General features: G+C 42.6%; 1 protein-coding gene across 1 annotated transcript in view; it reads right to left on the reverse strand.

Moving 5' to 3' along the window:
* The window catches only part of LOC143301558 (uncharacterized), a 41,542-nt gene extending 30,848 nt beyond the window's left edge, over nt 1–10,694 (reverse strand). Inside the window, exons 1-4 of the mRNA XM_076615937.1 lie at nt 10,526–10,694; nt 9,903–10,020; nt 7,736–9,431; nt 4,056–4,516 (exon numbers count right to left, since the gene is read on the reverse strand). Of these exons, the coding sequence (XP_076472052.1) occupies nt 4,056–4,516; nt 7,736–9,431; nt 9,903–10,020; nt 10,526–10,683 (2,433 nt within the window). The 5' untranslated portion in view covers nt 10,684–10,694. The remainder of the gene's footprint in view (nt 1–4,055; nt 4,517–7,735; nt 9,432–9,902; nt 10,021–10,525) is intronic.
* Nucleotides 10,695–18,617: the final 7,923 nt, after the last annotated feature.

Below are 18,617 nucleotides of genomic sequence, written 5' to 3' on the forward strand. Positions count from 1 at the left end.
TTTTTAAAGAGGCAAAAGTCTAAACCAAAAGAGACAGAAAACAAACACATCACAAAGCAAACACAAATATTTGTGTTTTCTGAATATGCTTTCTGACATTTTTGGGTTTTTTTGTTTTTTGCTGTTGTTTTTTTTTTAGTTTTATAACAATATAAAATTCTTTTAATCTTTGGTCGTACTAGACATGTATCAATAATAATACCTTACATCTGCCCAGATAATGTACTTTGGTAATATAAGTGGTTCTACATGTATATATATAGAAAAGTATTATTACATGGTTTCAAAAAGTTCTTTAGTTTAAGCAAAGAAAAGATCACACATTCATAATTTCTGTTTGCCTATGTAACAAACATACATCCAATATTGTGTCCTACTGGCTGGGTAATGTTTATATGAGAAAAATATGCCTACATGCATTAATTTTTATGTAACTGTACTTTTCATCATTAGTTATACAAATGTTCCAACATATTAACTAAATGAGAAACAGCATCAGTTCATGCAAACAAACATGTAAAAGGAATCATTTCTTATAAATACGTACATGATTTTTTTTTTTTTTTTTTTTTAATAATTTTATCACTGCAAATAAAATTGGGGATAGGTTATCAAAATTAATATGTAAAAACAATTCATTTCTTAGAAATTTGTCCAGATTCTTATTATTATCACTGCAAACAAAACTGAGGATAGGTTATCAAATATGTAAAAACAATTCATTTCTTAGAAATTTGTCCAGATTTTTATTATTATCACTGCAAACAAAATTGGTTATCAACAGTCATATGACACTGCACTTGTTGTAAATGTCCATGACATTAATTCATGAATATGAAACACAAATCTTCTATATATATATATATATAGACACATTCTGCAAAATTATTTCTCACACACACTCACACACACACATGCAATATACAACTAAGAGGGGGGAAAAAAACATAAACACTAAAACAAAAGGAAGAGAAAAAGTCTTATAAATCACAGCTGGATTTCTGTACAAACCCATGGACAAACTTCATCAATTATTTCTATTTTGTAAAAAAAAAAAAAAAAAAATATATATATATATATATAGGACACTCCAATTATAATTATATTAAAATATATCATATGACCGCTTTTTCTGGATATGTCCACCAAACAATGGGGTATTTAAAAACAGTCCAGTCAAAAATTGATGTATAAAGCAAACTGTATCATGACAAAATAAATAAATACAATAAATACACACAAAAGAATTATTAAAAAAATTGCCAATGGACATATTTCAAATAGGAGGAGTTTGTATTATACTCCATGTTTGGTGTTACATATACTTACCATGTCAAACTGATGCAAACTGGGCCTATCGGTTTGCTCTGCTTGGCCAAATTTCGCGCGGCTAACAGTGAAAAGATGAGCAGTCTTGGCTCGGTCCGCTCTCAGCCAATCAAACACCTCTAAAAGCTATAAGCGCTGAATCATTCCTTTGGCCAAGGCTCTCCACGCCATCTTGTCAGTTTTAGAAACACAATAAAACTGCCCAATTAACAAGTCCAAAAAGAGACCAACAACAACAAAAATGTACACAGCTACAAGATGGGCACAATAGACAAGTGGTTTAAGCGTTGGACTTTCAATCTGAGGATCCCGGGTTCAAATCACAGTAAGGGCGCCTGGTGGAGATTTTTCCGATCTGCCAGATGAACATATGTGCAGACCTGCCAGTGCCTGAACCCCCTTCGTGTGTATACGCATGCAGAAGATCAGATACGCACGTTAGAGATCCTCTAACCCATGTCAGTGTTCGCTGGGTTATGGAGACACGAAAATACCCAGCATGCATCACCCACAACAGAGTCATCGGCAAGCCAATGTTGGTCATGTAACGCAAAGAAAGAAGAAGAAGGCTATCTTGAAAGAATACAAGTGAATCAACTGCCTTTCTAGTGGCAAGGCAGAAAGAGATGATAGGATAAAAAGCAGATGACAGAAATAGACCAAAAAAAAACAAAAAACAAGAGAGGCAAGGCCTTCAAGACTCACTTGTGATAAATTAAGTCCCCTAGCATTAATTACAGAGTAATTTCCCTTCTTTACTATCTGCACCAAAACGTTTGCAAAATAAATAAAAAATTCCATGCTTAGCAAAAGAAGTTCCTGTTTGAACAAAAAATGATAATAATGACTCCTCTTGTTGTTGGGTCAGAATAAGAGGTCAAAGTGCCAAGTTTAGAGAATACAAAAAATATAAATATAACAGTAAATGCAGTTTGCATATAATCAGGCTTCTTTTTAATTTTTTTTTGTGCCCATCCCAGAGGTGCAATATTAAAACAAACAAGATGACTGGAAAGAACTGAATTTTTCCTATTTTTATGCCAAATTTGGTGTCAACTGACAAAGTATTTGCAGATAAAATGTCAATGTTAAAGTTTACCACGGACACACAGACACACGGACACACACACACACACACACACACACAGACAACCGAACACCGGGTTAAAACATAGACTCACTTTGTTTACACAAGTGAGTCAAAAAGGAAGAAAAAAAAGTTAATTTCTAGCACAGAACATCCAGAATGCAGGAATATTACCTCTGATGAAAAAAGCCTCTGACATCTTCCATGTGAATCAGACAAAAAGTCTTTTGACACAAGTGTCGAGGTGTGGAGTGATGGCCTAGAAGTAACGCGTCCGCCTAGGAAGCGAGAGAATCTGAGCACGCTGGTTCGAATCACAGTTCAGCCGCCGGTATTTTCTCCCCCTCCACTAGACCTAGAGTGGTGGTCTAGACGCTAGTCATTCGGATGAGACGATAAACCGAGGTCCCGTGTGCAGCAAAAGAACCCACGGCAACAAAAGGGTTGTTCCTGGCAAAATTCTGTAGAAAAATCCACATCGATAGGAAAAACAAATAAAAATGCATGCAGGAAAAAAAAAAAAAAAAAAAAAAGGGTGGCGCTGTAGTGTAGCGACGCGCTCTCCCTGGGGAGAGCAGCCCGAATTTCACACAGAGAAATCTGTTGTGATAAAAAGAAATACAAATACAAATACAAAAAGCTTAAAGGTTCCATAGCCGACTGGCTAGTCACTTCATATCCACTGTGTCCAGGGGCACAGGGAGGCGGGGCCCAGTCCTCTCCTTCCGCAGTTTTAACCCTCCCCACTAGTCAGGTACCTGTTCACACCTGAGAGGAGAGAGGGAACCCGGAATGCCTTTCCCCCAAGGACATAATACCATGCCGAAACATGGCCCCAAAACCCCTTCACTGGTCAACACTGGATCCTAAGTCCAACACCGAACTGACTGCTGTATAGGATGGGATGACTGATGACTTGCGCGATGAGTTTGTTTAAAGTGAAGAGGAGTTGCGCAACGTCGACCTCACTCTCTCGTCCGGGTCCACCAATTTCCAGTGGCAAGTCTAAGTCGAGACGACTGGAGGATGAGCACGGATGCAGTGGATGACCAAGATATCCTTTCGGTGTCTCATCTTGCTCTCTGCACTCCACAGTGCGTTGCTGTAACCGCCTTCCTCTCCGTTGAACCGATAGGTTTCTTCCGCAGATTCTGCCGGATCCAGACTTCGCATGCATGGGTAGACACACCCCGGGGGCCAACTGTGTGTGGCATGCACACAACACGGTGGAGCTAGATGGCCGTTGGTGGCTCTCCTGAGCCGACACCCTTTCATGGATATCGTTTTTAATTCCATAAGGGTGTCTAGCCACCCGCCTCACCAGTCGCGGAAGGGAGCAGTGGGAGTGCCGGTTTAGTCGCTGGCAACCCGACCCTGAACAGGTTGTACTGGATTACAGGTTACCAGTAACAGATCTAATGACCTGACCTGACAAGCGCTGTATGTATACATGTATTCTGAATGACAGCACGCTGTAAAGTGATAGTCAAGCATGTATCTTTTCTGTGGATCTAATATTGTATAAAAAAAAATTTTTAAAAACCAATGCAACACAACACAATGCAATGCAAACCGATGCCACTGCAACCCACAACAAAACTCCCACAATACAAAACCGCATCACGATTTTTCAACTAACGTTTGTATTGCACTGAACAAGTGCTTTCCCTCGAGTCTTGCTGTGAGTGCGAAAGTGAGCGAGGCGGTTGCAGGACTTGGCGAAACCCTTCCCACAGATGGAACATTTAAACGGCTTGTCGCCGCTGTGCTTCCTCATGTGCTCCTTCAAACTGGCCGAGATGGAGAACGCTTTCGAGCACTGCGTACACTTGTACGGTTTCTCGCCGGTGTGGATTCGAACATGGACCCGCAGATGGCAAGGGTGCAAGAAGGTCTTGCCGCAGAACGTGCACAGGTGGGGTTTGATGCCCGCGTGCTTGCGCATGTGGGTCTTGTGTGTGCCGCTTCGCATGAAGCACGCGCCACAGATGTCGCATTTAAAGGGTTTCTCTCCTGTGTGCGAGCGGAGGTGTTCTCGGAGAGTGTTTCTGCTGCGCAAGATCTTCCCACAGAACTGGCAAGGGTACACCTTCTTCGTGTCTGGAAGAGTGAGAAAACAAAACAACAACAATAATTCTAATGTCATACGATAATTACACTAGAACTGTCGTACATTATTCAATCAAATTAGCTGTTTGTCTGCAGTTTTCCTCCTCCTTCCCACCATACTTTACCCTCTCATGAAATCATCATGTTATGTGCGTGTGTGTGTGTGTGTGCCTGTGGGTGGGTGTTTACTGTGTGCGTGTGTGCACGAGCATGTGTGTGCGTGTGCACTCTGTGTGTGCGTGTGCATATGTAGGGCATATTTTGTCTTGTGTGTGTGTGTGTGTGTGTGTGTGTGTGTGTGTGTGTGTGTGAGTGATAATTCATATATCTGCAATTTGCAGTACTGTCTTTGTGTATATGTAGGTACACATATTATATGTGTTATTTTTTCATATGCAGAGGTATGTTATTATGCACTATTATGTAGAAGCTTAGAGCCCATTATATGGGGAGATGCGCCATATAAATTATAAGTACTATAGATCTATTATTATCATTAATATCATCATCATTATTATCAATGCAAGCACAAAGGACATAACACGAGCTTTAACTTATCTTTTCTTTACAGTACCAAATTATTAATCAGGGACAGTTCTGTACGCATTTCATATACTTTCAAAACTGACTGTTGGAAGCACATCACGAGACACCACTTCTGTACAGACTACGCCCATCGTGGTGGGCACTATTGTGACGGATCTTCTTCTTCTTCTGCGTTCACTCGTATGCACACGAGTGGGCTTTTACGTGTATGACCATTTTTACCCCGCCATGTAGGCAGCCATACTCTGTTTTCGGGGGTGTGCATGCTGGGTATATTCTTGTTTCCATAACCCACCGAACGCTGACATGGATTACAGGATCTTTAACATGCGTATTTGATCTTCTGCTTGCATATACACACGAAGGGGGTTCAGGCACTAGCAGGTCTGCACATATGTTGACCTGGGAGATCGTAAAAATCTCCACCATTTACCCACCAGGCGCCGTCACCGTGATTCGAACCCGGGACCCTCAGATTGACAGTCCAACGATTTAACCACTCGGCTATTCCGCCCGTCGTATTGTGACGGATGATCCCAGGTCAAAAGTCACAACATTCAGCACACGATTTACCTTATCGATTACCATACTGAAATAACAAATACCTTGCTTTGAAAAACGGAAAGGAGACCTGTATAATTTCCTTAACTTAAACATATGCTGAAGCAGTAAAAAAAACATCACACTGACACATGATTTTCACTCCTTCCCAAAGACGGGCGCTATAGCTTAGTGGTTAAAACGTCGGACTTTCAATCTATGGGTCTGGGGTTCGAACCTCAGTGACGGCGCCTGGAGGGTAAAGGGTGGAGATTTTTCCAATCTCCCAGGTCTGACTGAAACCATTTATTGTCAGATTAACTGTTTGTTGTACTGACATCTCCCAGGTCAACATATGTGCAGACCTGCTAGTGCCTGAACCCCCTTCGTGTGTGTACGCAAGCAGAAGATCATATATGCACGTTAAAGATCCCATAATCCATGTCAGCGTTCGGTGGGTTATGGAAACAAGAATATACCCAGCATGCACACCCCCGAAAACGGAGTATGGCTGCCTACATGGCGGGGTAAAAATGGTCATACACGTAAAAGCCCCCTCGTGTACATACGAGTGAATGTGGGAGTTGCAGCCCACGAATGAAGAAGAAGAAGAAGAAGACTCCTTTCCAAATTCTGCGGAAAACTAAAAACCCAACTTAGGAAGCCAAGACCAAACTGCTGTATGATAAGAGCTACAAGAATGGTTCATCAGCTCTTGTTCTTCTTCGTTCATGGGCTGCGACTCTAAAGTACACACTTATACAAGAGGGTTTGGTTTTTTTTACGTGCATGACCGTGTTAACCCACCATGTAGGCTGCCATACTTCGCTTTCAGAGAGGGGCTGGGGGTGGGTTAGTATCTCTGAAAGAGAAAATCATAGAGAATGGGGCTGGTTGACGCTGGGGTATCATGACTGGAAGTGTAGAGTATGGCCTTGTCATGTGGTTCAAAACTAAACCCACCTCCCTAGCAACAGACTTCTTCTTCTTCTTCTTCTTCTGCGTTCACTCGTATGCACACGAGTGGGCTTTTACGTGTATGACCGTTTTTACCCCGCCATGTAGGCAGCCATACTCCGTTTTTGGGGGTGTGCATGCTGGGTATGTTCTTGTTTCCATAACCCACCGAACGCTGACATGGATTACAGGATCTTTAACGTGCGTATTTGATCTTCTGCTTGCATATACACACGAAGGGGGTTCAGGCACTAAGCAGGTCTGCACATATGTTGACCTGGGAGATCGCAAAAATCTCCACCCTTTACCCACCAGGCGCCGTCACCATGATTCGAACCTGGGACCCTCAGATTGAAAGTCCAATGCTTTAACCATTTGGCTATTGCGCCCGTCCCTAGCAACAGACCAACCTGGGTGTGGCCGTGGGTATGGGGGACTTGGAATGAGCACCATGGGAGTAATGCCACGGGAAACGATGCAGATGATGGGGCAGCAAAAAAAACAACAAAAAAACAAGAGAGGCAAGGCCTTCAAGACTCACTTGTGATACACTTAAAAAAAACAAAAATCCAAGCTTTTTATGTATTGAGTATAATTTCAAAATGTAATGTTTAAGATGAGAAAGATCAGTTTAAAACAAATTAAGTCCCCTAGCATTAATTACAGAGTAATTTCCCTTTTTTACTATCTGCACCAAAACGTTTGCAAAATAAATAAAACTTCCATGCTTAGCAAAAGAAGTTCCTGTTTGCACAAAAAATGATAATAATGACTGCTCTTGTTGTTGGGTCAGATTATCAGATCAAAGTGCCAAGTTTAGAGAATACAAAAAATATAAATATAACAGTAAATGCAGTTTACATATAATTAGGCTTCATTCTTTATTTCTTTGTGCCCATCCCAGAGGTGCAATATTGTTTTAAACAAGATGACTGGAAAGAACTGAATTTTTCCTATTTTTATGCCTAATTTGGTGTCAACTGACAAAGTATTTGCAGAGAAAATGTCAATGTTAAAGTTTACCACGGACACACAGACACACAGACACACACAGACAACCGAACACCGGGTTAAAACATAGACTCACTTTGTTTACACAAGTGAGTCAAAAAAGAACCAAAAAAAAAAAGAAAAGAAAAGAAAAAGAAAATGCGGAGAACGACTCACGTGTGTGGATGCGGATGTGGCCGCTGAGGTTGCTGGAGCGCAGGAAGGACTTGCCGCAGTAGGGACACAGGTGGCGCCGCTCCCCGGCATGCACGTCCATGTGGTCCTTGAACTTGGACCTGTGCGAGAAACGCTCCCCGCACACCTCACACCCGAACGGCTTCTCCCCCGTGTGGGAGCACAGGTGCAGCTTCAGTGCGTGCGCACTCTTCAGTGCCTTGCCGCAGTACTGGCAGGGGAACACCTTGGCAGCGCTGTGGCTGCGAGCGTGGATCTGGAGCCGTGCCAGGGAGCGGCACGACACGGGGCACTGCGGGCACCGGAACGCTTTCTCACCTGTGTGCTTCTGCAGGTGCCGCGTCAGGTGGCTCTGGAACAAGAAGCGGGCGCCGCAGAACTGGCAGGAGTGGGGATGGCTCGTCACTTCCAGCTGACCGGCGCCATCATTGTTGTCTGTCTTGGACGGCTCTGGAGTGGAAGCGGTGGTTGGTGGAAGGTCCTTGCTGGCGTTTCTCCTTGTTGATGTTCTCTGTGCTTTCAATCTGGTGGAAGGCTGTCTAGGAGGTGGAGCTTTAGTTTTTGGATGTTTCACCCCTCCGGACTTTTTCACTCCCTGTGGTTCTAAGTCCTCACCTTTCTTGTCCGATGTTTCGTCAGCCGTTTGAGAGTTCCCGTTTTTGTCCAGATGTAAACGTGAGTGCAGTATGAGCTGGCTGGAAGTAACAAACGTCTTGTCGCACGCACGACACTGATGCTTCGGCTCGCCGGTTCTGCAAACATGCTTGGTCATGCTGGCTGCATCGACGAAACACTTACGACAGCTTCCACACTGGAAGGGCTTCTGACTGCTGTGGAGGTGCATGTGGGTGACCAGCTTGCTGAGGAAGGTGAAGGCCGCTCCGCACTGCTGACAGCCGAACCGCTTCTCCCCGGAGTGGGTCAGCAAATGTCGCTTGTAGTTGTCCCTGCGTGCGAACCCTTTCTGGCACTGGTCGCAGGTGAACTTGGCCATGTCTTTCAACACCAAACCACCTTCTGTCTCCTCGCCGCACTTTCCCTTCTTGGTTTTCTCGCTCTGTTTGTCCTCCTTCCCATGTTTCAGAGCTTTGTGTCGGTTCAGGTTGTCAAGTCGGGACATGCGGACGTCACACTGGTCACACGCATATTTCTTCTTCTGGTCGTGAGTCTTCATGTGCAGCGTCAGAACGTGGGGCTGGAAGAAGCGGGCCTTGCACTCCCTGCACTCGTGAAGCATCTGGTCGGCGTGGTCCTGCATATGGATGACCCGCAGATCCGGGTCGGAGAATGTTTCTGCACACAGGTCGCACGTGAACGTTTCCGAGTGGTCACCAGCGCCTCCAAAAACGTGTTCCGTGCGTTCGTTTTTTGTCGTCAGAGGCCCGGAAAAGCTGTCTTCAAACTTGACATCCACTTCCACCTCTCTTAAGTCATCAGCTAGATCCAAACACAGATCCTCGTCAGAGCTGTTGTCTGCACTGGCTGCAGGATTGCTCTGCGGAAGCAACACGCTGTTTTGCGAGGATGAAGGGAATTGTTCTGGAAGGGTTTCAGCTTTGAGTTGAACGACGGCAGCTCCGTCGCTGGTCAGAGGCGGTGATGGTTTTCCTTCATGGTCCGTCTCCCTCTGTGTGTGATAACTGCCACCAGTGTCTGCACTTGTCTGATGGGGGGTTGCCTGCACGTGAAGAAACAATGACCATTCCATCACAGAAGTTCCAGAAAAAAAAGAACAAAATGAAAACAAAAACATGAACAACGATAATCATCAACAACAATAACACCATTATCAACACTGACATCAACACTATCATCATCAACACCAACAAAAAAAAAAAAAAAATCACATAAAGTAACTATTAAAAAAATAATAATAATTAAAAAAGAATAAACAAACAAGTAAACAAACAGAACAGATGGTACAAACCTGCTCATTACAGCAAAAAGTTGACTGTTTTGCAGAGTAACCCCCACCCTCACCCCTATCCCACACACACACTCATTCAATCACACACACACACACACACACACACACACACATACACACACACATACACACACACTCACAGACTCTTTCTCACAAACACAGACAGATACACACACAAACACACACAGACACAGGCACATGTACACACACATACAAACACACCTGGTGGTGATGTGAAGGAGTGAGGGTGAAGCACAAAGGACAGAACTGTGCCAGAGGAGAACTGCAGGTCTGGCAACAGGACGGCTGCTGGCTCACACTGCCCTCAGTGTCCTGGTAGCTGGCCACACACAACAGGCCATACATACATCAGTGAATAAATATATCAATAAATACATCAATAAATAAATACTGCCTGCATTCAGTGTCCAAGTAACTATCGATACACAAGGAGCAGTAAACAAAAATCATCTATCAATCAATCCAGTCAGTCTTGGAAGCCAGATTCTCTCAGGCTGCTGGCTAGACTAGCATACTTCTTGGTCTTGGAGGGCTGTGGGCTTCCTCCATTCTGCTTTTATATGGCACGGTGATCTCAATCAGAACTGCTTGTTTCGTTGCCTTGGAGTGGAGCACTATGTCAGGTCTCATGCCGCTCTTGCTGATGATTTCTGGGTGTTTCTTCTTCTTGTTTCTAGGTCAACTGTGCATTCCCTTTTCTTTTTTGATCCAGAGGTGATAGAATATTAAAAGGCAACCGGACGAGACCAGGATGAGGCGATGACAATGAAAGATTGTATTGTATTGGATTGGATTGTAATTATATTGTATTGTTTTGTACAAACCATCTCAACAGGAAAGCAGCCAAAGCAGAGTCATCCTGTATGTTTTTCTGTAGGGCGGCCTGTCTCCATTGCTGTGCCACCACTTCAGTCAGCCACAAACTCAGTGTTATGCCATTCTCTGGCACCATTGATCCAATGGGCAGCAGGTCTTCTTCCATGTTTGGATCCAACTTCACTGGAACATAAAAGAAGAAAACACTCACAAGTCAGTGGTGTTAGATGTTCCATTCAGACTCATCAGGATTCATATGCAATGCCATTTAAATCCAAGTTTTTACTGAATAATGGCAAAATCATCGAGTAGATATGTGTTGATGTATATTTATATGTGTATGAATTATTTGTCCTCATCCTATACTTATTCCAAACATAAGCAGTATAATTTCTTATTTTTAGTTTTATGAATACATGTGCATGTATGGAGTTGGTAATGGTATCACACAGAGAGAGAGAGAGAGAGAGAGAGAGAGAGAGAGAGAGAGAGATACATAGAATGATACATGCAGAATGTCACATATTCTATTTGATCACTATATGCATGTCCGTATTTATCTGGGTCATGCAAAAGTAATGTCACTCTACGTCAGTTTAGCGTTTTCATGTCACTTACATTAAGTTAGGATTTTTTTTTTTTTTTACTAACTCTGGGTGGCAGTGGTAAATGGAATGTAATGGAGTGGAGTTCAACAACTTATTGGCCCTTAAGTTCAAGTTACTTAGGGCTGTAGTCTTGGGAGCAGTTAATCGAATTACGTTTATTTCATAAATTCCATCTGCGAAGTCCAATAGAATAAGGCTTCGTGAGTTTGTTTTGACTTGCATGTGATTTCGAAAGTGAACTCAAAATAATCAAAGATTAAAAATAAAGAGTGAAAACAGTCTGCTAAATGTTTAACAGAATAAAGAAATGATAAAGAAGAAGCGACACTTGCAATTAATAAAGAATCAAATCAAATACGCCAACAACATCTGATTGATCTCCTGAAGTTATAACTTGCGTTTGCTTGCAGCCGCTCACACACGGTCGCTTGTTGAACCGGAAGAGATAAATACCGAAACCCACCGCAACCACTTAGACCAGTGGCAACTGGTTCATGTATTTCATTTTATGCTCCGTGTGTTTTGTTTCACTGACTATTTTCCAAACAATAATTAACGCTGACAACTATGTTCATTTGACTTATCGTCCAGTAATTATTTAACAGACTTATAGTTTGTTTTGATTCATTCAGTACAATTCCCGAATCCAGCCGGCTGATTTATTATTTATTTATTTATTTATTTATTTATTTATGTAAGCTTATCTATTATTTATTCACCTTTTTTTTTCTCAAGGCCTGACTAAGCGCGTTGGGTTACGCTGCTGGTCAGGCATCTGCTTGGCAGATGTGGTGTAGCGTATATGGATTTGTCCGAACGCAGTGACGCCTCAGTCCTTGAGCTACTGAAACTCTCGGAAACTGAAACAGCCGGCTGATTACATTAATTGTCCTCAGTTCAGGAGGAAGGTGGCAGAATGGTTAAGACGCTCAGCTGCCAATACAGAGAGTCCGTGAGGGTGTGGGTTCGAATCCCGCTCTCGCCCTTTCTCCTAAGTTTGACTGGAAAATCAAACTGAGCGTCTAGTCTTTCGGATGAGACGATAAACCGAGGTCCCGTGTGCAGCACGCACTTGGCGCACTGAAAAAGAACCCATGGCAACGAGAGTGTTGTCCTCTGGCGAAATTACATAAAATGAAATCCACTTTCATAGGTACACAAATATGTAAGCATGCACTCAAGGCCTGATTAAGCGCGTTGGGTTATGCTGCAGGTCAGGCATCTACATAACACATGTGGTGTAGTGTGTATGGATTTGTCCGAACGCAGTGACGCCTCCTTGAGAAAGTGAAACTGAAACTCCTCAGTTCGCAACTGATGGTGCTTGTTTCTCGATGTTGAAGAAACTACGAAGTGTGGAGGCCATTCTTCAAAAAAAAAAAAAGATAATTAAAACAAAAAAAGATATATAAAAAATAAAAAAGGAAAGAAAAAAATGAGGAAGAGGGGTCAGAATGAACTGACAAGTTTGGACACAATATGAATCCCGGCACTGATGTATAAGTATCAATCAGTATGCTGAAGGATGGCGTTCAAGTTCAAGTTACAACTTGAAATGTAATTGTGTGTGTGTGTGTGTGTGTGTGTGTGTGTGCCGTGCCGGTGTGTGTGTGCAGTGCGTGTCAGTGTGTGTGTGTTCGTGTCAGTGTATCGTGTGTGTGCACGTGCGTGTGCCCGGTGTGTATGCGTGCGTGTCAGTGTGTGTGTCAGTGTCACGTGCGTGCGTGTGTGTGTATGTGTGTGTGCCACGGTGTGTGTGTGTGTGTGTGTGTGTGTGTGTTTTACGGTGCCGGCGTGTCGGTGCCAGTGTACGTGTGGCTTGAAACGACTGAACAGGACTAAAAAAAAAAACCCCTTAAAGGTTGATCCGCTCCTTGAAAAGCTGAATCTCCGTGGGCTGAGCTCCAAACAATTGATAATTGTTCTCGTTTCACTTAGCTAGCCGCGTGTGGATGACGGTAGGCACATATGGATCATAATATACTATCTGACCTCTCGCTGTTCCTTAACTGAACAGGGGGGAGAGGGGGGGGGGCAGGGTAATATGTGTGTGTGTGTGTGTGTGTGTGTGTGTGTGTGTGTGTGTGTATTGGGGCTCATGTACGTTTATGTGTATTTGATTGTGCTTTCATATCTGTAAAACTGCACGTTTGTTGCATATCTGTTATGCATGTGTGTGTGTGTGTGTGTGTGTGTGTGTGTGTGTGTGTGTGTGTGTGTGTGCGTGTGTGTGTCTGCATGTTTTACATTTATTTGCTTATTTTTCATCATTGTTGTCTTTTTTGTTTGTTTTTTGTGTTTTTTGCGCTTCAGTAGAGTTGACTTCATCAAGATTTTAATTATTATTATTATTATTATACTATGTATTTATCTATTTTATTTATTTATTTATATATATATATATATTTTTTAATACTTTTTATTTCTCTCAAGGCCTGACTAAGCGCGTTGGGTTACGCTGCTGGTCAGGCATCTGCTTGGCAGATATGGTGTCAGTAGCGTATATGGATTTGACCGATTGCAGTGACGCCTCCTTGAGCTACTGATAGTGATACTGTCCAGTCTTCCGCGCACTGGGCAACCTGGCTCCCAGAACAGAGCTGACGTCAGTCAAGGCAGGCGGCCCATCCCACCTCCATCTGCCCAAGCTCTAGCACCTGCAGTCCACAGAGGGATTTATTTGTATTTGTATTTGTATTTCTTTTTATCACAACAGATTTCTCTGTGTGAAATTCGGGCTGCTCTCCCCAGGGAGAGCGCGTCGTTACACTACAGCGCCACCCTTTTTTTTTCTTTTCTTTTTTCCTGCGTGCAGTTTTATTTGTTTTTCCTATCGAAGTGGATTTTTCTACAGAATTTTGCCAGGAACAACCCTTTTGTTGACGTGGGTTCTTTTACGTGCGCTAAGTGCATGCTGCACACGGGACCTCGGTTTATCGTCTCAACCGAATGACTAGCGTCCAGACCATTTATTGCTCAGTGTCTGGTCTTCTGTGTTCTCGGTCCATAGGGCCACATTATCAGAGATGGCCCAACACTGGTTCTGAGTCATTTTGCTCAGTGGTATCTGGTTGTTCTGATTCAGCTTACCAAGGACACCACAGCACGGAGCCCTTGTATAGCCGCATTGATGATTGCCAGTTAGTTCGCGGGGCCAGACTAAACGAGGGCCTCCCTTTGAGTGAACGCAAAACGTGTATGATTTACGCGTACCCAGATTTGAAACTCTCGACTGTTGGCCGCCGTTCTTTCTCTGTCTCTGGACCTTGCAATTGGAATGAACTTCCTCTTTCGCTTCGTCAAGTCTCCACACTCAGCTCTTTCGGGTCTGGCCTTAAAACCCACCTCTTCCCAAAATAGCCTCCCTTCCCTGCCTCTTCCTTGTCTTCAGTTTCTCCAGTTTTAGAGTTATGCGTGCGTGAAAATGACTGGTGCGAAAGCGCTTAGATTTGTCTATGCACAAGATTCAGCGCTATATAAATACCATTATTATCATTATTATTATTATTTTTGTTTTTCTACGCAACAAGTGAAGAACAAATCAGTACATCCACAAAGACGTGTGCCGGAAAGACGGGTGTGTCACTGACGAACATCAGCCTCAGCTGACTCGGGTGTCCCACGTTCAGGGGTCCGTCCTCTCACGGCAGACAGACTTTAATTCATTGAGTCCTGCGCCCCATCAGTCTGGTGTCGAACTTCAAAATCTATTTTGTCTCGTGAAAATGGTTTTCACGTTCCCGCCATAAACCGCAAGGAAAGAGAACATACAAAGTCACAGAGAGAGCGAGAGAGAGTATGTCTGTGTGTGTGTGTGTGTGTTTGTGTTGAAAAAGAGAGAGAGAGATACAGACAGAGAGACAGACAGAGAGAAAGAGAGACACAGAGAGAGAGACAGGCCAGTTGATATAATACACAGACTCACAAACGTTCCATCAAATCAGAAACAGCAGCATCGGTACAGTGTTTGAATGCCTTTACTGGAATGTTCCTTTTACAACATTCATGTTCAGCATCAACCATTCACAAAGAAATCCTTGTTTCAATCCTCAATACTTAAGGGCTCTAAAAAGCATTTTTCACCAGCTGAAAAAAAAAAATCCAACATCAACAACAAACGTTCTATCAATCTTACAGACATATACAATAATACAAATCAAAATAAATATAATATAATGTTGCACATTAAACCCACACATTGCTGAAAAAAACATTTACATTCTATTCATCGAACTTCAAACTGCACAAAACCGCACACATTAAAAAAAAAAAAACAGTATGAGAAAAAAGACTCAAACCACTATAACAATCCTTTCAATTCCAATTCACCCCTATAAATCAAAATACTCTTTCTTTATACAATTTGTCCTTTATACTCCCATCTTTAACGAATGCATTCTGACTTACTCTGTTTCAGACTGTTATTGCATTTGTTTTGTTTTGTTTTGTTTTTTCCTCGGGTTTTAGTTGTCATCATTGCCGAACGTTTATTGAAACGAAAATAAAGACAACTGAATAAGGTTTAGTGCATAAATAACATTGCCTTGCACATTGCTTAAATAATACCATGACGTTTTCAACCTGTTGGCTTGACTTGCACTCTCCAGATAACAACAATGATCTATCACTAAAACTGGCACAGATTTGATTTATAACAATAATTTTCTGATTGAAAACAAATCCAGAATTTCGAGATACCGACGAACAGATCATTACAAAATTTCGTAGTAAAAACCGAAAGTCATGATTAAGAGAATCTGACATACTGACCATTCCTTTGGAAACAATTACAGCAACCAGGAATATACTGACTAAACATACAATCTACGCATGTTCCAGAAGCATTTACACACACACACACACACACACACACACACACACACACACACACACACACGTTTGGGAGTAGGCTGCAAGATATTATCATATACACCAACATTGAGGCATGCGTTATAGCTGTCCATCATTAGTTTAAAACACACACACACACACACACACACACACACACACACACACACACACACACATGGATATTGGATATTGAATATCATCCGAACTAGCGTTGGTTAAACAATGTTGTAACAAAAAATTCGTGCACACACACACACACACACACACACACACACAACTGCATTGCATTTCATCATCAGGACGCCAATATAAAACTAAAATGTATTGAAAACAACCCTTCTTTCGGTTTGTTCATAATCATAAGGACAGTCACAACACGAAGAATCGTACACAGTCCACACAAGAGCTTGCCAGCATGAGTGATTTCAGCAGCGGACTGTTCGCTCGGCTTTAACCCCTGCCTGTCTAACCTTGGTGAAGCGAAACCAACAATCCAAATACAAGAACAACAGCTTGTGAACGTCTAACGGGTGTAGTGGGTTTTGCAGAAGAGCAGTAGGCCCAAAGCAATCCTAACGGGAAGTGGTCCTTATAAAGAATTAATGGGGACTGTCATCCTAACCTTATTCTTCTTATTATTATCATTATCATCATTGCTCATAGTCAAACCGACCGCACAAGGCTGTATCAGGACTACCCAACTACAAAAATGTCCAACCGTGTTACACACAAATCTGTCACATATGTTTGTGTTTTTGTGTTGTTTTTTTTGTTTTGTTTTTTTGGTGTTTTTTTTAAGTCCTGAAGACGAACCTGCAAAACAACACAGACAGTACATCTTAGACTGCAGGAAAATAGAGAAGAAAAAAAAGTGTCAAAGCTTGCTCTAAAACAAAAAACGGAAAGGGGAATGGACTGGGAAGGCAGAAAAAAGGGAGACAACAGTGAAGGATAAAAAAAAAGGGGGAGAAATAATTATAGAGAGTTATTGAAAAGAGGAAATTACCACCACAGAACTTACGGAAAGTCGGGGATGCTGTTTATACTGAAAGACCCCTATCATTCCAAGGGAGTGGGGGAAGGTGGAGGGGGCAGGGGGACGGGAGGAGGGGAGGGGGGGGGACATCCTAACCTGTAAGCCGAGTCTTTTCTCAGGCAACAACCTTTCTGTGACGAACACAGCAGTCTGCAGTAGTGCAAGGGTTAACAAAATTCAAAAGTGAGCACGAATTCTTTGGACACAATATCAACACCACGCAAAATTAATGACATGCTGCTAAAACCGCTCACGCAAAATTCATCAGTTTCAAAGTCCAGTCGTGGCTTCACAATTATCGTTCACTGATCAAAACGCATAAGGTCAAAATGTCCATGTTTGGAAAACATACAGATTGATTATGTTCATTGTAAATCGGGGGGAAAAAAAGTTTGTGGCAAGTCAATACATCAAACACATGCAATTATACTTGGCAAGTTTCAGCAATAATTTTTGTACAATAGCTTATCTCGTCGAATATATATATATATATATATATATATATATATATATATATATATATATATATATGTGTGTGTGTGTGTGTGTGTGTGTGTGTGTGTGTGTGTGTGTGTGTGTTGGATAAAGGAAGAAGAAGGTAAAGGAAAAACTGCAGACACTTTGAAAAACATACCAACAACATGAAAAGTGAGATTCGGGCATGCTTGGCATACATATACCTGTAAACATGTCTCTGGTCTGTTATTTTTGTTTTGTTTGTGTTTAGTTTTTGTTTTGTTTTGTTTTGTTTTGTTTTTTTGCTGGCTCGTTTGACTGACTGCATTTAAAATGAATAAAATGTTTGAACACAAGCGATGGGCCGTTTCAGCAACACAACAATGCAATAAAGATCAACTGCGCGCCCCAAGGAATTCTGCCCAAGGAGAGGGCACCCCCCTTCAGAATGACGGTGCAGTGTGTGCGTGCCAGCTGTCCTGGCCAGTCAGTGCGTGTCTTAACTTGTCTGGTGACTGGTCGCTGACTTCACAGCTCGCGTCATTCTGTTTATGTGAGGATACCGTTCTTCTTTTCTTTTTTTTCCTTTTTTTTAAATCTCTATTTCTTTTTTCTTCTTCTTCTTCTGTGTTCGTGGGCTGCAACTCCCACGTTCACTCGTATGCACACGAGTGGGCTTTTACGTGTATGACCGTTTTTACCCCGCCATGTAGACAGCCATACTCCGTTTTCGGGGGTGTGCATGCTGGGTATGTTCTTGTTTCCATAACCCACCGAACGCTGACATGGATTACAGGATCTTTAACGTGCGTATTCGATCTTCTGCTTGCATATACACACGAAGGGGGTTCAGGCACTAGCAGGTCTGCACATATACATGTTGACCTGGGAGATCGTAAAAAATCTCCACCCTTTACCCACCAGGCGCCATCACCGTGATTCGAACCCGGGACCCTCAGATTGACAGTCCAATGCTTTAACCACTCGGCTATTGCGCCCGTCTATTTCTTTTTTCAATTCTGCCATCCCAAGAAGTTCCAGTGGTGACCTGACCGTCACCCCGACTGACCACACATACACCCATCCTAACATAGCCCCAACTCTTCAGCCCCCCACTCCCTTTCTCCCTTTTAGAAACCAAAGACGGAA

This window comes from Babylonia areolata, chromosome 27 (assembly GCF_041734735.1).
Source record: "Babylonia areolata isolate BAREFJ2019XMU chromosome 27, ASM4173473v1, whole genome shotgun sequence".
Classification (NCBI taxonomy): domain Eukaryota; kingdom Metazoa; phylum Mollusca; class Gastropoda; order Neogastropoda; family Buccinidae; genus Babylonia; species Babylonia areolata.